This window comes from Nelusetta ayraudi, unplaced genomic scaffold (assembly GCF_046127955.1).
Source record: "Nelusetta ayraudi isolate G7.1 ecotype Tasmania unplaced genomic scaffold, CSIRO-AGI_Nayr_v1 ptg000034l, whole genome shotgun sequence".
Classification (NCBI taxonomy): Eukaryota; Metazoa; Chordata; class Actinopteri; order Tetraodontiformes; family Monacanthidae; genus Nelusetta; species Nelusetta ayraudi.
The window spans coordinates 4,957,707-4,980,201 of NW_027466084.1; the positions used below are offsets into that span (position 1 = coordinate 4,957,707).

Genomic DNA, 22,495 nt, shown 5'->3' on the forward strand with positions numbered 1-22,495 from the left:
CCAACCCCGAATGCCAAGCAGGGTCAGTCTTTGCTATGACCCGGCAAGGGATCGAACCCACAACCCTCCAGTCTCAGGACGGATACTCTACCACTAGGCCACTGAGCTTCCTGCTTAGCGTGAATAGAGTCGCCACCATGATGCAACTTCTTCTGGTCATTCAGGATGTTTTGATTAGCCACAAGCATCAGGAGCTAAAGCTGCAGTCAACCTCCCACTCTGGCTCCAAGGACTTCCCCTTCTACTCCGTCCAGCACCACATGCATGGGCTTCCTCAGGCTCCTCACAGCACCAACTCTCTGGCAACAGGTGACCATGAAAGGCAAAAGTCCTGCAGAAAGGCTCATACTGTACTTTGACTATTTGTGGTTAGATTTGATTTCACTTTCAAATTTGAAAGCAGTACCAAAAAGTATACAATTCTTGTATGAGTTTTACAACACTCGAGTGGCATAACATATATAACTAACATTTACCTCAGTTTCAAGTGATTTTCAAGTGATTATAGCAAAAAAGGTAGAATTATGGGTCACATCAAAAATGAAGTGAGATGATTTCACTATAACACAGACTGTTTTTTAATTGTTGTTTGTTTCGCAACCATGGCCAATAGATCATATGTTTTTCAAATATTTCAAATATTGCATTTTAAAAAAATATTTCAAAGATTCAAATATTTTTGTACTGTTGTGGTGCTTTGTAATTCAAACTGGATTGGCGTTGCTCTAGCCTGGCTAAAAAGAAATACTTGTGTCCAGACCAAAAAGTCAAAGTGCAAGCATTTAAAGTATTTCAACGTTTGTTTGGTTGTTGTTTTTTCAAGAAAATAAATAAAATATGTTCACCAGGGAGGATTTAAAACAAGATTAATTTTTTGTAATTTTTTTTAAATGTTGTTTGAAGTATGAATATGTAGAGATATGTTGGTGGTGGTGTTGACAAAGTCTGGGTTTGTTAAGTTTTAGTTTTGGTTATTTTTTTTTTGTTTTTTTATGAGGCGGAGGCGGGAGGGTGGTTGACTCTTGTCCCACACTGAGACATGTTACTGTGGGGAATTGTAATGCCATAAACTCATAAAGTCATCAAGTAAGTCAGCTTTGCTTAGTTAGTTTTGCTGGAACTCCAGGATTCCTACCATAAATAGACAGAGCGGAGGGAGGGAGGAAAGGAGGAATGACGTGGGGGGGGCGGGGGGGGGGGGCAGTTGGCTCAGTGCAGTGGGTCGAGGGAGGAGTAGCAGCTCGGAGTTGAAACTCTCGAGTTGTGTGTTTCTCCTCTCTCCCTTTCACTCTCTTCTCTCCTTCCCTTTCACACGGGTTCACTGAGCCCTGTCCTGGATGGAGGCTGTCTGGGTTTTATCAGAACTTGTGTTCAATCACCAACACACACACACACACACACACACACACACACACACACACACACACACCTGAATGCCATCTGAATACAAGGGGAACAGGTAAATTTAACTAAACTAGACTTTCTCATTTCTGGAAAACATTCACATTTAGATGCTGTTTATTATTTTATATTTTATTTTATATAAAACTTGAATACCATCTGAAACTCATCTACTGTATGAAATGAGTGCCCGTGGTTGTTGTATCTACTTTAAAAACTTAAAATAAGCGCCAGCAACCTGTCAGTCTGGATATTTTACCATTTAAACTCTGACATAATCTGAATTGAATCTAACCCTTTCAATTTCATCTAAACCCTGAAGAACATACCAAATGCGGTAGAAATACTGCTCACGGTACAACTTCTGACATCAAGTCAAAGATTTCACAGCTAATCTTACGTTCTCCGGTCATGAAGACTGTGACTTCAGCTTGAATGTAGCCTAATTTCTTCGTCTTTTTTTTTTTTTTTTTTACACATAACGGAACATCTCTCGTGTCATTTTACATGTCAATGCTCATCATCCAGAAGTAATGAATAATAATAATAATAATAATAACATAAATAATAATAATAATAAACCAATGCAGTGTTACTCAGCGTAAGTGAGTGCAGTGTGAGGAATTCCTTCTTCTAAAGACATCTTCACATCTCAGTCCTCCTCTTCACAGTCACTGCGGCCGTCCTCTTCATTATGCCCAAATAAAGTGTCCAGATTCACCGTGTGTTCTTCGTCTCGCTGCAGAATCTGTGCGTGTGTGTGTGTGTGCGCGCGCGTGCGCATGTGTGTGTGTGTGTGTGTGTGTGTCACTGTTACAATGGTCATCATTTGTTTTGTGTAAATGTCTGTTCATTTATTTATTGTTTGTTTTCTGTGGATGACATTTTATGTGAGGTCAATTGAAGACTCTAAATTTTCCGTAGGTGTGCATGTGAGTGTGAATGGTTGTTTGTCTCTATGTGGCCCTGAGATGAACTGGCGACTTGTCCAGGGTGTCCCCTGCCTTCGCCCTATGACAGATGGGAGAGGCTCCAGCAGACCCCGTGACCCTGAGCTCGGGACTAAGCGGGTATGGAAAATGAATGAATGAATGAAGTTCGGCAGCCCGAATTAAGAAGCCGAACGGGCTGCATGTGGCCCCTGGGCCGTAGTTTGCCCCATCCTGGTCAAGTGAGTAGGTTTAAATACACATTTCTGTAGCTTGAACAGTGTCAGATGATGAGTGTAAAAGAGAAATTATGATAACGTTGCTTCATGCAGCCGATGTTAAAGCTGAGCTAAGTGAAGGTGATTTCAACTCAGATCAGTGTTGAAAAGAAAATCCCATGGCACACCAACCAAACAAAAATGAAATATAAAAGTATGTAAAATTAAAAAAAAAAAAAAAGATATATATGTATATATATATGTATATATATATATATATATATATATATATATATATATATATATATATATATATATACATATATATATATAAACTTTTTAACCTAATAATGACAATATAAACCTGGGAAAACCTGTTTAGATTATCACAAAGCTGATATCCTGGGAGGAAAACAGGCTCAGATTCCTTTTAAAGCACACTCACTCCACTGTGGGATGTTAGTATTTCAACTTTGAGACCAATTAAGTGAAATTGGATCATTTTTCTCACACACCTGACATCATCTCACTAGTGTGCACTAGTGTGGCCGCAGCACAGTGTTTGAAAAACACACTGACTCTCAGAACCTTTCAACTGTCTTCAGGTGTGAAGAATTGATTGTCTTGTTTAACTGAAAAAGTTTCCCACTTTATTTTTTTAATTTTTTGACGTCAGAATTCCCATTTTCTGCCGATGGGGTGGGGGTGGGGTCACTGTATAGCGGTTTTTAATTGAGTACTAGATTACTAAAATTGGGATGAACAGCTTCCTGTAGTAGTAGTAGTAGTAGTAGTAATATAAGCACGAAGCAGTGATGCAATTTTGAGAGAGGTTGAAAAACCCAACTTCCTAAACCGCGCGCGGCTTATAGATGACAAGGTTCCGTCGGTATGTTTTGACGTAGGTGAGAAAACATTCAGCTGAACGTGATACAAATTGATGCGACACTGGCTCGGGCATGGAAAATATGACTCTGTTCGAACGCCCGAAGCCAAGTAGTGACGTTACCCCCAACCCTCCCCGAGCCCAGCCCCCTCCGCGTGGGAGAGTGCTGAGTTTTGATTGGATCGCGAGCCCCGGCGCGTGCACTGTGCGAGACTTTTAATAAGAGATTCGGGAAGTCGTCGGGTTTGAGAGCGTCGCTGGCGGGTCGAAGCTTTTAATTGGCGACGGTAGTCATCGCGGGTCTCCGTAGTTTCTTTTCTTTCTTTTTTTTCCCCCCTCTCCGCCTCGGACTCAGAGCGCTGCTCTGGAATCTCTGCTCCCTCTGATTGTAAAGACACAAAACAAGACAGAATGACGACGCATTTTAGAAGCGGACCAGCCTTTGGACTTTCTGCCGAAGTCAAGTGCAAGGTAGGTTGAAAGCAGTGCGGGGTGGGGGTGGGTTGTGGGGAGGGGTGTGTGTGTGTGTGTGGGGGGGGGGGGGTCTGACCCTTCCACCCCTTATTAACCTTTATGACCCCCTGAAAAAAAAAAAAAAAAAAAAAAAAAAAAAAAAAAAAAATATATATATATATATATATATATATATATATATATATATATATATATATATATATATACATATATATATAAATTATTTCTAATTTTTTTGGCCAAGCAGAGCTTGTGTGTGTGTGTGTGTGTGTGTGTGTGTGTGTGTGTGTGTGTGTGTGTGTGCATACGTGTTCTATTATAGACTGTTAAGGCTTAAAGTTATGATAGGTCTCCTTCATTTCAAGGAAAATTAGATTGGTAGACCCTCACGCACAAACACCGGGAATATTGACAGTATGACCCCGCCTCCATCCGCAGAATAGCTCCAACAAACCTGCGACACCAAATGCAGACTAAATGTAGAAAACGTTCTGAAGATCGATGGAGGATGGATTGGTGATGGATGGGTGAAAGGGAGGATGGATGGATGGATGGATGGAGAGGTGAATGGATGGATGGGTGGGTGAATGGGTGTGATTAGCGATGGAGACCAACAGCAGGGTCACCCGCTGTATGTTCAAGAAGGATCCCTACATAGTCAAACTATGGTGTTCTGCTTGATATAAACCTTGTGTTCCTACTTGGCAATATGGTGGACTCAAATATTAACAAACAGTCATTCCAATCCATCCATCCATCCATCCATCCATCCATCTTCAGCACCTGCTTCCCCCTGCACTCAGGGTCTGGAGGGTCTGCTGGGGTCTCTCCCAACTGTCATTGGGCGAATAGAAGACTTCTAACAAATAGAAGTTGATTGATTGATTGATTGATCTAACATCCCCTGAGGAATATTTCTGGCAACCTGTGTGCCAAAAAAATAAAAAAATAAGGGCAATGAGGCATTGCCTCTTGGTTTTAGTAGTAAATTGTCTTTGGGGTAAATTTAGTGCTACAGTGCAGTGGCAAGGACTGTACACACCATCTGGGATATTAACTCTCAGCTTTGCTTTTGAATATGAAATTTGTTTTCTGTCTATATATGTACATTTTTCGCAGTGACTTTAATTTAATCAACAGAAAAAACAAGCATCGGAATTATTATGTTGCAATCCAAATCTGAATAGTTTTTTTTTGTTTCCAGCCATATGATACCATAGGATGTGTGCAGATGTGGTTAAAGGTGCCTCAGTCCAATCTGAGGGCCTTTTAAGGAGTTCGCAGACGGACTTAGAACTTGAGAAAGTGTCCTTCTCTAAATTGTTTACACTGGAGTCCAAGATAGAAAAAGCTGCCCTGATGGAACACAGGTGGACAGGAGACATAGGAGGACGGGGTGGTGGTGGTGGTGGGAAGGGGGAGGCGGGTGGCGGGAGGGGGTTAGGCGGGTGGGGTGCATGAAGAGGAAGCCAAGCCGAGATGTCCAACAACATCTCAGTGGAACTGCTCTTCTTTGTGTGCATTGATTTGCATTTGTGAGTCATCAGCAGCAAAATGTACATTTATACATTTGAATTGATACACATTTTGACACTTTTTTTCAGTAAGCTGAACACAGTATATGTCAATGCAGAGGAACACCTGTACCACCACGTCTATTGGAGCAGTATTGCGAAGTACAAATTTGTGTCTTACTTTATACCGTTTAATTTGTTGAATATCTTCATAGATTTTCTTGTGACAGAGCCCCTGTGTTTGGCACCATCATTAGACTAGGATAGCTGTAAACAGTCTTGATTAGAGATGAACAATGTATTGATTTTTTTGTCATCACATCATCAACAAGCACAATATGCATGTGTGTGTATATATATATATATATATATATATATATATATATATATATATATATATATATATATATATATATGTATATATGTATATATACACACACATACGTGTGTGTGTGTGTGTGTGAGAGAGAGAGAGAGAGAGAGAGAGAGAGAGAGAGAGAGAGAAATAATGTAAATCATCTTGTCAGGAGTGTACACTTTAGTGTATATCTTTACTGCTTTAAAATGGTAGTTTATACTCCAAATACAAACTATTTATTCAATGTCTAAACTTCCCATTCCAATGGATTTCATTGGGACTGACAATGGGGAGTCTCATACCAAAAGGGCTGAGACTACAATGTGTAAACCAACGTCTGGAAGCAGAATTTGCATTCATGTCAATAAGGTGACCCATGAGGTGGCGTGTGCAAACACAACAGACTAAATTATGTAAGAACATGTCAGTCTGACACTGGGTCAGAGTCACATTTCCTTGGAATTTCCAGAATGGAAGAGTATGTACCAACTATAACATAATCAATCAATCAATCAATCATCTGATCACCTTTTATTTGTTAAAGTGACATCGTATTCAAAGTCATCTCGAAGCGCTTCGCACAATCAATCTGAACCCTAATTCCTGTCTTATTTTATTTGACTTTATTTTTATCCATCCATCCATTTTCAATACCTGCTTCAATACCTGCGACACGGTGGCGTAGTGGTTACCATTCTTAGCAAATTCTTAAAAGGAAATTTGTGTGCGTTAAATCATAGTAGTATGCATGAATGGATGGTGTCTGTCTGAGCTGTGATCTGGGAAATAAATGTTAGTGACACAATCCAGACTAGTGGCTGCACACTAACATTCAAAGTCACAAGTAATAATATATTAATTCCTAAAAGTTTTAAGGTAACGTATTCTCTTTTTGTACTTTGTTGTAGATGTTGTTGTTGTTGTTGTTGTTGTTGTTGTTGTTGTTGTTTGGGATGCCAATCCTGAAAAATATGTTGAGACCATTCTAGGACCTGAGAAAACAACCGGCTCAGGCGGAATTTTTGAGCTCTACAGTTCGGAGTGAAATCTCCTGGACTCGGCCTGCCTTTGATCGTTGACTGTGTGAATACCGAGTTGTCTGTAAAAGGGCAGGTTCTGGAGAGAGCCAGAGCCAGAGAAGAAATATGAGTCCATCCAGTGGGAGCGGTCTGGCATGGGGAGAGGGGGGTCAGTAGGAGTGTCTGGGGGAAACTGTTTCTCCCAAGTTTGGTGCGCTGGTCTGGAGGCCACGGCTGTGCTGTTGCAGTGAAATACTGGTTTGTGTTGGCTGCTGATCCCAGACTGGGAAGACTCGTCCACAGCCGGGGGGGCGTTGGGAAAGGGTGCCTTAATACCTCCGATTTAAAAAATGACAAACATAAATAGATAAATAAACATTTATTACTAAATGTCTAAATCAAAATGAAGTGACAAAATGAACTAATGGTTTATAAACCTTGCGTATCCGTCCCTCAGAACAAGTGACTGTCTTTTACAAGTGTGTTCTTGTTTGATTGTTGTGTGTATGGATTCTCTTGAATGTTTCTCCTAATTACTGTCTTGGTTTTAGTGTCGCTACAGCATAGTTTCCCAATTTGGCATCAATAAAGTACACGGATTGTATTCTATTCCTATCTTTCTTAAGGAAACACTGCGCATGGAGTACAGTGGAAGGGAAGTCACTGTGTTTCTCCATGCCGGTGTTTGTGTTTCTCTTGCTGTTTTACACACTGCGTGACAATTTGGAAGCAAGCATGTCCATGGCCAATAACACAGTGTGTTGTGGTCTCATCTAAAAGATTATATGTTAAACAGTTCATGCACACATTAAAACATGGATCTCAACCACACAACTAAACGAGCAGTTATTGGAGCAACACATTGCTGCATTTTATGTGACCAGTTCCATTCTGCACCATATGGTTATCATGACGCTGCACAGTGTTGAACAGTTCCTATAGGAAGATTTAAAGTGGAGGCCGTGTGACCATGTTGAGTTTACTGTGAAACCCACTGCCATGTTTGACCTGTCTTTGATAATCAGCTCATCGGCCTGATAACTACTCATTTTTAATTGGAAGCTTTACAGCAGGAAGATGCTGATACAGTTTGGTGTATCAGCATCTTAGCTTAGGTTTCAGTTATATCTAAGCTGGTTTATACACTAACCTCATCGTTAACCCACACCTCTGGCTGCAGCTTGCAGGCAAGTACGACCCTCGGAAGGAGGAGGAGCTGAGGCTCTGGATAGAAGATGTGACCGGCGGAAGGATTGAAGGCCACTTCATGGAGAGCCTCAAGGACGGAGTGCTGCTGTGCGAGTGAGCAGCTGAAACCATGTTTTAATGTAATGCTGGAATCTCATTCCAAAAGTTGATTTAAAGATGGAAATTTATTTTTGCTTCTCTTTGTCTTTTCTTGCAGACTCATAAATGTTCTCCAGCCAGGTTCTGTGAGGAAGATCAACAGCGCGAGTCAGAACTGGCATCAGGTAATTCATCATCCTCAGGGCCACATAGAGACAAAAGAATCATTTGCATTCACACTCATACCTGTGGCCAGTTTAGAGCTTCCACTTCCCGATTGGGTCCACACTCTTTGGACTGTGGGGGACAAAGCCAAAGAACTCAGAGACAACATTTGCAGACAAGGTCCACCCAGAAAGGCCATGGGCTTTGAGATCGAACCTGCCTGGTTATGCATCAGCATGCCAAACAAAACCAAAAACTACCATTAGCCCCTTTTTGTTATGCTTTTACAATGTAGAGGTTAATAGCCAGCGAGCCAAAAACTGACCAATTCAGTAAAAGAACAAAGTCTTACCTCATTGTCTGTTTTTAAAATCTTCATAATCCTCACGGCTGTTCATGTGTAGAATAGCCAAAATCATTTTATCGTTTAGAGCATGCAAAAGAAATACTTCTTTCTACTCAGGTTTTATTTTCCTCTGTATTTGTTTTCGCAGCTAGAAAACATCGGGAACTTTGTCCGGGCCATCGTAGAGTACGGTCTGAAGCCTCACGATATCTTCGAGGCCAACGATCTGTTCGAGAACGTCAACCACACCCAGGTCCAGAGCACACTCATCGCTCTGGCTGGAATGGTGAGGGTATCTTCGTTAACATTTCCCCCCAATAACATTTTTGCATGGAAATTTTTTGTGTGTGAAAAATACACAGAGAGGCAGTCACGTACCACTGTAAGTGCTTTGCGCAAGTGCTTAGAGTAACGAGTGTTGTGCAAGTGCTGAGTGTGTGGTGTAGTGCTGATAATATCCCTGTCACCAGAGGTTAGAAGTTATGAATTACAAAGACTTTGTCACTGTGCTTCAGTAGATTTTTCAGGTGTTTGTACTTTACTTGAGTATTTCTTTTTCGACGACTCCCTAGTCCTACACCTGTACACAAATATCTGTACTTTTTTACTCCTTGTGTTGGAAAAACATGCTGGTTACTTTTGTATTTAAAAGCAGAATTCTGTTAAAACTGATTTACTTTCAATTGTGTGTGGTTGTTGTTGCTTGAATTGTAGCTATTTGAATGATGCTGTTGTCCAGTTAAATATAAAAGTTGATGATATTTTGGAGGGATATTATTTTAAAGGACCTCTGCTTATCAGCAAAGGTATTGTTTCTCATTCATTAATTGCAAAAAAAAAAAAAAAAAAACCCTTTTTAAGTGCCGAATGTAAACACTTTTGCCACCTGCGCCAGTGAGTGGCAGAGTGGAAACTGCCATCAGTCAAGTATAAAATAAAGGTTGAGCTCTGCATTTATGGAGTAACACGTCACTACAATTGTTCTTCTTCTGGTGCAGGCCAAGTCCAAAGGTTTCCAATCCAACTACGATGTCGGAGTGAAGTACGCCGAGAAACAAAAGCGACAGTTCAACCAGGAGCAGCTCAGGGAGGGTCGGAACGTGATCGGCCTGCAGGTCAGTACAGAAGACGTGCTCAACTTTATGTGTTCACTGAATACATTTCCTTTATTGTGTGTCATTGTGAAAGTGAGTGTTGACATTGACCTCTGAACCCATTGGACCGTTGACTCAGTTCATGGGCCACGCAGGTAACGCAGTCAAAAATTTTGTGCATTACCAACAAAGGCCTGCGTGTTCACACTGACACTTCCAGCGTAGGCATAGATTTTATTTGCATTGTTTTGTTTACCTGGCCCATCCAAGAAGCATGATCACACACTGTCTACTGAGTATTCACAAGAAGAAGAAGAAGACGAAGAACAAGAAGAAGACGAAGAACAAGAAGAAGAAGAAGAAGAAGAGGAATGCCTTTATTTAGCCCACATTTGGGGAAAATGTGCATAGTTAGAGCAGTGTACAGTGTAAAGAGCAGAGTTAAAGAGTGCAAAGAGTAAATTCAAAATAAATGAAGAAATAAAATATGTATACAAATTGTCTGCGTATCAAATTACACATATCTGTGTAAGTGTAAAAAAACAAAAAAAGGTGTTAGTAAACAAGTGTTTTATTGCACCTGTAGTGAAAATGTTGTGGTCAACATTCAGTGAATCATCCTTCTTTATGGTGTGCTGTATTCAGATGGGCACTAACACTCTGGCCAGCCAGAAGGGAATGACTTCTTATGGCACCAGGAGACACCTGTATGACTCCAGGATTGCCATGGACAGCCCACAAGACAAGTCAACCATCAGCTTACAGATGGGCACCAACAAGGGAGCCAGTCAGGTGAAATGTTGCTGCTGGATGCTTCACCACAGAACCATGAACGAGCTAAAATTAAAAATAAATTAATGAATAAATCTTAATTAATAAATGAATAAATGCAAATATAAATGTACATTTTGTCCTTGTCTTTTCCGTTTTGTCGTTGTAAAAGACAAATGGAAAAAACAATGACAAAAGGGTTTTGCCCTTGCCTTTTCCTTTTGCGGCAATCAGATGGCTGTGGATGGGGCTTTCCGTCCAGGATTATTAATCGACGGCTGATCGCTCCATGGCTAGCATAGCTAGCTCCTTCACAACCTCGAGCCCAAGGAGCTCCCTAGCTATGCTAGCCATGGAGCGATCAGGTGTCGATTACTGATCCTGGACGGAAAGCCCCATCCACAGCCATCTGATAGGTTAACCATAAAAGCAAAGGCAAAACGGAAAAGACAAACACAAAATGTACCTTTATATTTGTATTTATTCATTCATTCATTCATTCATTTTTAATTTGGGCTTTTTGAGTTGAGGGACTGCCATGCATCATGTAAAAGCTGGACATGTTTGTATGTATATATATATATATATATATATATATATATATATATATATATATATATATATATATATATATATATATATATATATATATATATATATATATATATAGAGATGTACACATATGGGTAGAAAATTTACTTTTTGTTTTGTTTTTTGTACTGCAAGTATACACTTTTATTAATATATTTACGGGCTTTTACCAATAAAAGTCACATTAAGCCAAATTTTGCACAATTGACCTTTAAGTGCAGATCATTTTTCCATCAGAAGCCAACAGTTTTTCTAACATTCTAAAACCTTTTCTTTCTTTTGCTCTTGTCCCCTCAGGCTGGTATGACGGCCCCAGGAACCAGGAGGCACATCTTTGACAGGAAGCTGAACCTGGAGAACTGCGACGCCTCCACGATCTCCTTGCAAATGGGCACCAACAAAGTGGCCTCCCAACAGGGCATGACGACCTATGGCCTGCCTCGCCAAGTGTTCGACAACAAGTACTGCGCCAACCCCGCCGAGGCCAACTATGACAATGGGAGTGAGGTGGAGTTTGACGGTTACAACCAATACTCTGACTAAGGTGCAGGACACCCCATTGCTACCACCTCGAACCTCACCCATCAAAAGAAAGACCTTTACCTGTGCTGAGTGAGCTGTCTAGACTGTTGAGCATCAATTGACGTCACTGTTGGCTTCACGTCCAAACATTCTTAGGAATACAGTCCAGGAATTTGTTTGCCTTTCCATTAATGAAAAAAACGTGTTTACACTGAAACCAGGTCAAAAAATTTCATGGAGTCGGCAATTTCTCCTGTTCTCACTTGGACTGACAAATGAATTATAAATTCAATTTCATAGCTATTACAAATTCCAAAACCATAGATTTACTTAATAGCTGTTGCTTCTTTTTTTTTTTTTTTTTACTACAGGCATTTATATCTGCAGTGTGTTTTCACAGAGAGCTTCTCCATTGGAATGAAACAATGTTTGAATTGTGCATGGGATGCAGCTCCCTGAAGCGTTCTCAGACTGAGCAAGCAGCAGCTTCTTGCAGACGTCTGGATTTTTATGAGCACGCCTGCGCTGATAGTGATTTTCCATCATTTTACACAAATGCCTCTATTACATATATTGTTTGTATATGATATGTGCATATACAAATATATACATATATGTATGTATGTGTGTATATACATATATATAAATATATATATACATATATATGTATGTATATATATACATATATATATATATGTATGTATGTATATATATATATATATGTATGTATATACACACATACATACATATATATATATATATATATATATATACATACATATATGTACATACATATATACACAGACACACGTTTTTATTGATTTTTTTATTTTATTTATTTCATCTGTTCAGTGAACATGATTTTCAGGGCTGTTGCTCCATTTGCACTTTACCTGCTTTCACATTGTCTGCAGAAAGAGGTGGTGATATGCAGCTGCAACTAAAGTACAACTAATTTCATATACTCTTGTACTCTGATGTACATCTGCCGCCAATCACATTTAATACTATTGGGTTTTTTTTCTTACTGCAATGCATCTATGATATGTCAATGTTGCTCTACAACATTACAACAGTGCAAGAGGCAAAGCAAATAGTATTTTAAATGAATCATAGTTTGTGGTATTGAGTTGCAATCATTGAATTTTCACTCGATCTCTGCATCTGAGTTTTACTTGTTACCTAATTTGCATGCTTTTGGCAACTCAAATACTCGTTGTGTTACTTTCACCAATTCAGTGTTATTGGTCATCTCAGTCAAAGGCATCACGTGTTTTCCCTCCACCAGCAGTGAGAACTGAGAATGCAGTGCAGTGCAGTGCCATCTAGTGGTAAATAGCACACAACCCCCACCTTCTCACCACCACCAGAAATAGCAACAAAATGACAATAATAATGATGTTAGTATTACTGGATGTGATTAAGTTTTAAATACATTTAGTTGCAAAGTTGATTTGATGTGTGCAACATTTGAGCTTGAGTGTTTCCAGTAAGCCATCATACTTGACATTTTGCATTTTTTTTTTTTGACATTTGCTACTATGCCTGCCTGAAGACTACGAATGACATTTCTGCAATAAAAAAAAAAAAAACACTTCAATATCCGGTTAATTTCAGTCTTTTTTACTCTTTAGAAAAAACAGTGTAACAGGACAGAACAAAGCTTGCGTCCTGAAAGAACGCAATTGAACAACACATGAAGTGATCAGAGTAAAACGGTGCAAATTACAGTAGAAAAAAAACCAAACATCTCAAATAAACAAAATAAGTCAGTAGATGGTCAAAGCTGAGGTTTCTGTGACGTATCGCACTAAGAAAGACATACATTATATATCTCCTTTAATATAGCCTTAATTGACTGCAATGTCATAACAGTTAGTATGAAAATAATATGCTGTTTAACTATTGTTCCCTTGTTTAACTGGCATACATGAGGACAGAATAAAATAAAACAAAAGCAAAAATAACGACAGACAGTAACTCAGCATAGTGAATTCTAGACAGAAATTTTATCTATTACATAAAAACACATTAAAAAAAAAACAACTTCAGCTGGTAAAAACTAGCACAGCGTACAGTGTGTTGGTCCACGTGATGAATTTTGTGATACTGTCACATGTGAATGTATACAATGTAAGTCAGCCAGTGGGGGAAGAGAGAAAGACCACTGATTCGAAGAACACCTGAGCACAGAATGACTGAAAACAAGGCTTCTAATATTTGTGATAGCGTGCGTGACAAATGATGATAATAAATAGTGTGCAGTGTGTGTGTGAGTGAGAGACGCAGTGAAGCGGAAATATGGCTACTGATTGGCTGCTTCACAGGCATCGATCCAATCACTGTACACGTCCACTGGTTCGGAGAGATCTTAGAGTGACAAAAAGTTGAGGGAACGTTTCAGAGGAAGAGGGGTCGCGAGACAGACTCACACTCACACACTCACACACACACACACACACACACACACATACATTTATTTTGCAGGACATTCAATTCAAGTCATTCATATGATGATTACGACTGGATGAAGGCAGTCTGTATTGTTGCACTACCTTTCTATTTTTGTGGAATAAATTTGGGTCTTTGCAACTTGATGATAAGGGGGGAGGGGGGGGGGGGGGTGATGTGGGGTCCTGGGGCTCCACCACCAGTTAGAGCCAGTGAATTAGACAACGACAGCTTGACGGTGATTCAGATGTACAATACATTGATTGGTCCATTGTTATTTTTTTTCTTTAACCACCAAGGATACAGGTTATGGGAGTCTGGAACTCTTCCAAACAAACACTGCACGATATGATTCCTGTATTTCGGGTTCTTTCCCTGGGAAAACAAACAAACAAAGAAGGGATTGAAGGGGGGATTTTTGTTGTTCATGGCGCTTGTTATGCCATAGATAGTGGAGAAACTTACATTTTGACGTCGCAAGATTTCTCGTGATTACAGAACGGGCAAGTGAACTGGGTGTCCAGGTTGCCCGTCATCTTCTTCTTAGGAGGAGGCTTCCTCTTGGACTTCCTGCGCCCCATCTGTGACTCTACCTGCAGAGCAACAACAACAACAACAACAACAATAATAATAATAATAATAATAATAATAATAATAATAATAATAATAATAATAATGATGATGATGATGATGATGATGATGATGATGATGATGATGATGAGACAGACAGACTTTTGTTGATCCTAAATTGGCAAATAGTACAGTTCAGTAATTACAAGAAACGATGAAGTGAATCTACATACAACCAATCGTTGTCGATATAGATCGTTCATTAACGAGGACAAAATAAAAGCGATAAATTCAACATTCAACATCAAGTGGGTGAAATCATTTCTATAAAAAAATAAAACAAAAATGACGAAAATTTTCCTGCTAAGTAATTTAAAATGAAGCTTTTCGCCAATGAAATAAACAGCCGCCGCACTGCTACTGGATAATGAAACAGTGTCTGGTCTACTAGCGGTAGTGTTGAGATGATGCCAGCTAGCGTAGCATGCTACCTCTCCAACCGCTATCGATGATGGATAGATATCCCCCTCAAAGAGACGGAAATCTTTGAGTCGCTAGCTATAGCTAATGCAGAACTTCGGTGAGTGTGTGTGGATGTAATGTGAGTTACCTTACCACCGGGAGGATGTCTACAACCAGCGGATGCTGTGAGCTCGTATGATCCGGATGCAGAGTTTCTCAGGTTCGGACTCTGATTGGCTGCCACTCCATCGTCATAGGACGATCGTCAGCGTTATAGATTACAACGGTCAACGCCAAATTTATTGCTGATTAAGGATCATTTTGATGTGCAGAATCCAAAAATCGGGCATTTTCACATCAAATGATGCAAATTTCTTGCAATCAACAAAATTTGAAGATTTCGCAATATAATATTTAAAAAAAACGATTAGTCAGATTCATAAAGCATGCTTACTTACCATGCTTATTTTGGTATTAAACTTTGTGACCAGAATAAAGTTTGGGTGCCACACACAGTTTGCAAGTCATGAAGTCTGTCTGAAGTTTGGAATTCCCATGGTTTGGAGAGACATGTCACTGACTGCTGCTTCTGCACTATTGATGTGACTGGAATCACCAGAAAGAACGGAAGCAGCCTCAAGTATCCTGATCTTGAATCAGCTCGTCGTCCTGTTGCTCACTGTGATGAAATTCCACTACCTGTCTTTGGAGAACTTTCCAGCATCAGTGACAAAGATTGTCAAAGAAAGTTGGCATTGGCATTTACATCACCCATTCACACACACACACACACACATTCATACACCAATGGGTGGCTGCTGCCATGCAAGGTGCTGCCTTGCCAATTAGGGTTCAGTCCTGCCCAAGGACCCTTCAGCATGTGGACAGTTGGAGCCGGGATTTGAACCGCCAACCCACCGATCATCATTTCGCAGTCTGCTCTACCAACTCAGCTGCCCATAATAATGAATTTGCACAATGACAATGTAATGTTCAATATACATGAACTTACCTTAATCAATGTCTATTATTCAATTTTCAGAAATTGAATGTTGTAATATGGTGGATTCTTCCGGTTGCAGCAGTGAAGTGTGGATGTTGAAGGAATCCTCGTGGACACCGACTTGATTGCATAAAAGCAGGTTTATTACAAAGAAGTCAAGTATCAATCAGGCGCCCAGGAAGCCTGAGGAGGTTGTGTGTCCCGATGCGCCGAAGCTCTCACAAATTATCTCTCAGAGAATAGTTAGAAAATCACCTCCTTATACCCACAGGTCTCGTCATCATGCACATTCCCATATGAGGACAAAGAGACAATTGTAAAACAGAAGGCGAAGGGATGGGAAAGTCACTGGCCGGAGTTGGAATGTGTGTTATCTAGACACCCTTCCGAGGGAGTCGAGATGAAACAATCCAGAGGAAGTAGCCTAATACAAGAGCTGCGCTAACGAGGGGTTTGTTCGCCTTATCAGGCAAGAGGCCAACGCTTCAGGCACTACAGTAACATTTGATACATTCTGTTAGAAAATGACTTTTTTTCTCCTAAAACCTTTTTTGGATGAGAAATATTTATGAAAATCAACCGATAATGTCACAAAAATGTAATCAATTTAGCCAGAAGATCGGATTTTTCAAAATCAAATTAGCATAAAAACCTGACCTGATTGAGAAACATGGATGTCATTTTTGGTTTCAGCAGTGCAAAATGGTCCTAATTCAGCTGAAAAAACAGAGACAACCTACAATTTATTTTTTTTTTTGTAGCCCAGTGTTATTGAAATGAATTGTGTGTCTTGCAAAATAAATGGCACACACACACACACACACACACACACACACACACACACACACACACACACACACACACACACACACACACACACACACACATATATATATACATATATACACACCAATATATTTTTTTTCTGGTTTTAATAATGAACAAAAAATTCCATAAAGATGTGTTTAACTTGCTGATGAATTTGATGAATATTTGTCAATATGAGGGATTACAATGATATATGTTTCTTTGGTTTTTATTGTTAAGGTTCTCCGTCAGCATGGCAAAACAATGACAAATTCTTCCTGGGCTCCTCACTCATCAGATAATCAGATAAAGAAAATGCGTATTGTTAATAGTGCAGTAGTGCAGCAGTGTTATATTGTGTTATATTAGAACGACATCAGTTCATAAAAAATGTTTTATATTGACATTTAAAATAATATATATATATATATAATTTTTTATTTAATTCAAGAATGTGTGTTTGTTTATTTATATGTTTGTTTGTTTAATTTCTATCTCTCTTCGGTAGTTGCACGTTGTAAATGGTCCCTGGACTGCTGTTGGACGGTCAGCTTCTCTTTGATGCGAATATCATTTGTCTGGCTCGGAAGAATACTCAGCCGTATCTTGTATTCATACATTATTGAACCCGGAAGTTTGAATCTGCCCTTATCTTTCCAACTTTATCGAGGTCCAGAGTCCGAGGAAAGGGGGAGAAAAACTAACAACTAACACCAGAAGTCGGCGGGACACAATGTAAGTGTGTGTGTGTGTGTGTGTGTGTGTGTGTGTGTGTGTGTGTGTGTGTGTGTGTGTGTGTGTGTGTGTGTGTGTGTGTTAAACACGCCGACTGTCCGTTTGCAGCATGTAGCTTGTTGCTTGTGGCTTGTACCCCACCGCGACACTCGTGTAACGCTGAAACAGCGGCTGGACCTTGTTTAGTTTACGACCAGGTTTGTAACCTTTGGCCTTAAGTCGATCATGAGGTGCTGACCCCGAAAATATGCTTGATGTTTACTTCTTATTCATCATTTCGTTGCGTCTGTGCGGTTCATTATTGATGCTGAGTTTAAATGCAGTCCGGCAGACGGAAAACCGGAAGTCAACATTGCGGACTAAAGAAGTACGGTCAATCTTGGCCGAGGCAGTGGACAGAGAATAGCATCGACGGCCGTGAACACCATAGATATCTATGGCGAACACAATTTCAACGTCGTCGGCTACGACATTCCCAACCGGATGTGATGTTGTTCCAAAACAACAAAAAAAGAAAACCCACGGCTGACACCGGAAATGAAAATATTCGCATCAAAGAGCGAATATTTGGACCGTCCAACAGCAGTCCAGGGACAATTTACAACGTGCAGCTACTGAAGAGAGATAGAAATTAAACAAGCAAACAAACAAACAAAATGTTGTTGTTTTTTTAAATATTTAGTTATGTTTTGGTGTTTGTTTGGAGTAAAATAAATAATAATACATAAAGATATTACTCTTTTTTTTTAGGAAACAACAAACATGAGCTTGCCATATCAACTTAATGGAACGTGTGTATCGGGGTGCCGTTCCGTCTGAACGTTTGTGTTTCGCATAGATGCTATCACAAGATAGAAAATAGATACCAAGTTACAATGGGGGGAAAAAATAATCAAATACATTTTCGATCGAAAATCAAATGGTTTGTCTTTTTACATGCGTCACAAATGCAGGTATAACGTTGGATATTAATTATTCCCATTATAAGCAAAGTAACTTAACATTAAGCTGTGTGTGTTTGTTGTTTGTGACACCTAAAACCCCACCTACGCCCCGTGTGTGTGTGTGTGTGTGTGTGTGTGTGTGTGTGTGTGTGTGTGTGTGTGTGTGTGTGTGTGTGTGTGTGTGTGTGCCATTTATTTTGCAAGACACACAATTCATTTCACTTCTTGTACTTTTGAATGCATGCCTGTGTGTATTTTGCAGTGGGGCAGCATGGTGACTGAAGGGAAGCCGACCGACGTGGTGAAAGTGCTGCACTTGCTGGTGCTGTCCTTCTCCTGGGGCATGCAGGTGTGGGTCTCATTCATTGCAGGTACGAGTCACCAGAACATTCTGCCTCTCCTGCTCCTGCCTGGTCACAACTCTTGCTACCATTTTCAAAGATTCAAAGATTTATTTTTAAGTGTCACCTGTCATGTTCCATGGCAGTGGAATGTTGGTGTAGCAGAACCACACCCACGTGATTGTGTGTAAGGAGGAACAAATAACGTTAAAAGGATTTAAAAAAGTGGCAAGTACAGATAAGGGTGTTAGGAGTTTAAAGCAAAACTATACAATACAATATAATATGATGTAATTAGTTGCAACCAATGTAATTCAAAGTATGACTCAATATATTTACCACTCTAACATCTGTGTCTCGAGGTTTTGCTTTGTTTCGTCAAGTGACCATTCACACCTTTGGCCTGGTGCAAAGTAAACTCTTCCCTGTGTACTTCTACTGCTTGGTGGTGTGCAACGTGCTCAGCCTGGCTGTGTACGCTGTGTACCACCCCAGAGAGCTGCTGGACTGGCATGAGAGTGTGCAGGTGAGTGCCAGACTCAACAACACTTTCACAATTAATAATTTCACGTCAAGTCATTAGTCCCAGTCTGTCAATCAATCAATCAATCAATCAATCAATCAATCAATCAATCAACTGTTATTTGTACAGCACTAAATCACATTCAAAGGTGTCTCAAAGCGTCTTTGTACAATCAGAAGAAAACCAACTGAACCCTCCAGAGCAGCAGGGGGCGAAAGTGGCCAAGAAAAACTCCGCTATGGGAAGAAAACTGGAACAGATCCAGACTCCAGAGGGTCAGAGGTCATCTGCTTTGACCTTTATTGATCTTTAGATTGGGGTGAAAAGGAAATGCACAGAGGGAGAGAGAGAGAGAGAGAGAGAGAGAGAGAGAGAGAGAGAGAGAGAGAGAGAGGTCGAAGCAGTCAAATTGACACACTGTCCATCCAGGGTGATGTATATATATATATATATATATATATATATATATATGTATATATACGTATATATATATATATATATATACATATATATATATATATATATATACATATATATATATGTATATATACATATATATATATGTATATGTATATATATATGTATATATATATATATATATATATATATATATATATATATATATATATATATATATATATTTATATATACATATATATATATATATATGTATATATATATATTTATATATACATATATATACATGTTTATAGAGAGAGAGAGGGAGAGAGAGTAAACTCCGTGGGAAAGCTACTGTGCAATAACTGTTTGTCCTCATTATTTCTCCTCTTGTGGCAGATGATCCTGTACTTTACTGCGCTGGTCACGGCTGGGCTGAACTCTCAGTGGTTCGGCCCGGCTGCCACTGAGGCGATGCTGCAGATGAGTGCGGTAGAGCGTGAGCATGGTCTGGGGAACCAGATCGGCCGGGGTGGCGATCACAAGGACGCTTACGACAAGCTGAAGAGTCAGGACGTCAAGTATAGAGGTTACCGGAGGTCCTTTGGACGCTACCACGGCCTGTCGTCCCTCTGCAACCTCACCGGCTTCATCTGCACCACAGTCAATCTGATTTATACGGCTCTGAACCTATCAACTATTTAGACGCTTTTTCACATCAACAAATCTCATCATTTCATCTTCTATCGCAAAATTGGCAAAAATCAGTGTTTCTCAACTGTTGAGCTGCGACCCAAAGGCCGGTTATGGAGCTGTTTTGATTGGATAGCAGCATCGTTGGCAGTTTCCCTTTCAAATATATTTTTAATGCATACACATTGGGGAAATTCGCATAAAGGCTTCTTATATCTATATCTATATATGTATATATAGATATAGATAACATACTGTATATGTTAGGGATGCAACAATACTCTGTATTTTACCGAACCGTTCAGTATGCCCTGTTCAGCACACAACGGCAACTGACGGTATTTCGGTATGATTCGGCCAGTCACAAAACTTTATCAAAATGCGCATGTTGTGCCAGTAGATCCACGCAAGTGGACTAGTGGTGTGCAGCGATTTGATGACCCACAGGTCCCGCAATGATCAATAATTTGACTCATTCCAGCCCACCTTGAATTATCACAACCCGCCTTAGCCGCAACCTGCTGTCATTAAATAAACCAATATGTTCCATGTATATATATATATATGTATATACATATATATATATATATATATATATATATATATATATATATATATATATGTGTGTGTGTGTGTGTGTGTCATGTGATGATTATGATCGGATGAAGGCATTCTGTATTCTTGCATTATTTTTCTATTTTTGTGGAATAAATTTGAACTATTTTCATTAGGTCGCAGCTTCATGGGAAGGGGTTTTAAAATATATAGATTTATGGAGAAAATGTTGGCCATTTGTTTTGACTCAAACCTCAATTCAATTATTTCAATCATTTGTTGACTAGACATAATAGAAAGTGGGCTAGCGGTTTTATTTTTGTCGATTAAATTTCGGTTGCAACTTCATGATGAGGAAAAATGATGATGGTTCTGAGACTCCACCACTTGAGAACCACTGGTTTACATTAACCAGATTACAATGTGACACATTACTAATTAATTACTAACTAAATAATGAATTCCTAATTAAATAATTGTGCTGCACAGATCTCTCCTTTGTGACTAATATGTCTCAATAGAGCTGTATATGTATCTGGTTTGTCACACTGAAGAACACAAAGGGGTCAGACCCCCCTCCCCCATATAAACCCATGAGACCCCCTGAAAGCCATTTATATGTGTGTGTGTGTGTGTGTGTGTGTGTGTGTGTGTGTGTGTGTGTGTGTGTGTGTGTGTGAATATATATATACATATATATATACACACACAGTCAATTCAAATTAAATACAATTTTTAATTGCGATTAATCGCATAGCATCCTGAGTTAACTCGCAATTAATCTCTAATTTATTGCAATTTCATTTTACCCTGCTCTACATGTAACTTTTAGAAGATATTTATTGTGTTTCTTAAACTCTAGGAAAAATTGGCGAGGACAATAATAATTCCTTTGTGGAAATATTCTATTTTTTATTTTCATTGGAACATTCCAAAACTATTACATACTTATACTGTCCAGATACTCTGCAAAAAACCCCCCTCAAAATTCGAGGTAATCTCAAATCCTGATCGCGTTTGTCAATCGCAGTATTTTTATTTTGAAAATTAACCGGATTCTCTCGTTTTTGTTTTTGTTTTGAGTGACTTCTTGTCCAGCTTGACGCGGATCGCTCGCGCACAAAATAGACCAGACGCTGAAACGATCGCTGCACGGCGCGAGCCGGCCGCGGAGGTGCGCGGCGCTTTGAGTTTGGCGTGAACGATGCCATTGGTTAAACGAGGGCGCCGAAAGGAAGCGGGCTCCGTTTGACCGGGTTCACACCCGAAGTGTCGCGCCTGCGAACATCGCGCCCGAGCCGCAGCCCTCTGGTTCACGTCAGACGCGCACGGCTCGGCGACAGTCGTCAGGCGCTTCTGCCCAGCTGCTGTTTATTCTCATGCAGAAAACGCCCTCTACTTCTCTACTTTCAAGATCAATTTTACATCGTCCATTAT

At 39.8% G+C, this 22,495-nt stretch overlaps 3 protein-coding genes across 5 annotated transcripts; 2 read left to right on the forward strand and 1 right to left on the reverse strand.

The window, feature by feature from the left end:
• Positions 1 to 3,461: 3,461 nt before the first annotated feature.
• On the forward strand, positions 3,462 to 12,787 carry cnn1b (calponin 1, basic, smooth muscle, b). Its single transcript, XM_076032641.1, has 7 exons — positions 3,462 to 3,905; positions 7,980 to 8,101; positions 8,205 to 8,271; positions 8,746 to 8,883; positions 9,596 to 9,712; positions 10,337 to 10,483; positions 11,351 to 12,787. Exons 1-7 carry the CDS (start codon positions 3,846 to 3,848, stop codon positions 11,594 to 11,596), a joined length of 897 nt encoding a protein of 298 aa, XP_075888756.1. The 5' UTR covers positions 3,462 to 3,845; the 3' UTR covers positions 11,597 to 12,787.
• A 27-nt stretch (positions 12,788 to 12,814) lies between these two features.
• Positions 12,815 to 15,345, reverse strand: elof1 (elongation factor 1). 2 transcript variants are annotated; one of them, XM_076032643.1, is made up of 4 exons: positions 15,207 to 15,345; positions 14,492 to 14,619; positions 14,331 to 14,401; positions 12,815 to 13,945 (listed from the first exon to the last, which is right to left on the reverse strand). In XM_076032643.1, exons 2-4 carry the CDS (start codon positions 14,605 to 14,607, stop codon positions 13,881 to 13,883), a joined length of 252 nt encoding a protein of 83 aa, XP_075888758.1. In that variant the 5' UTR covers positions 14,608 to 14,619; positions 15,207 to 15,345; the 3' UTR covers positions 12,815 to 13,880. The 2 variants fall into 2 exon arrangements, with proteins under 2 accessions (XP_075888758.1, XP_075888757.1); XM_076032642.1 differs by having other exon boundaries at positions 15,212 to 15,338.
• A 2,081-nt stretch (positions 15,346 to 17,426) lies between these two features.
• Positions 17,427 to 21,544, forward strand: tmem205 (transmembrane protein 205). Of its 2 annotated transcripts, none has more exons than XM_076032644.1 (4): positions 17,427 to 17,603; positions 18,810 to 18,918; positions 19,251 to 19,414; positions 20,210 to 21,544. In XM_076032644.1, the coding sequence occupies exons 2-4, from the start codon at positions 18,819 to 18,821 to the stop codon at positions 20,513 to 20,515; spliced, it is 570 nt and encodes a 189-aa protein (XP_075888759.1). In that variant the 5' UTR covers positions 17,427 to 17,603; positions 18,810 to 18,818; the 3' UTR covers positions 20,516 to 21,544. The 2 variants fall into 2 exon arrangements, with proteins under 2 accessions (XP_075888759.1, XP_075888760.1); XM_076032645.1 differs by lacking the exon at positions 17,427 to 17,603 and adding an exon at positions 17,651 to 17,800.
• The last annotated feature ends 951 nt before the right edge of the window (positions 21,545 to 22,495 follow it).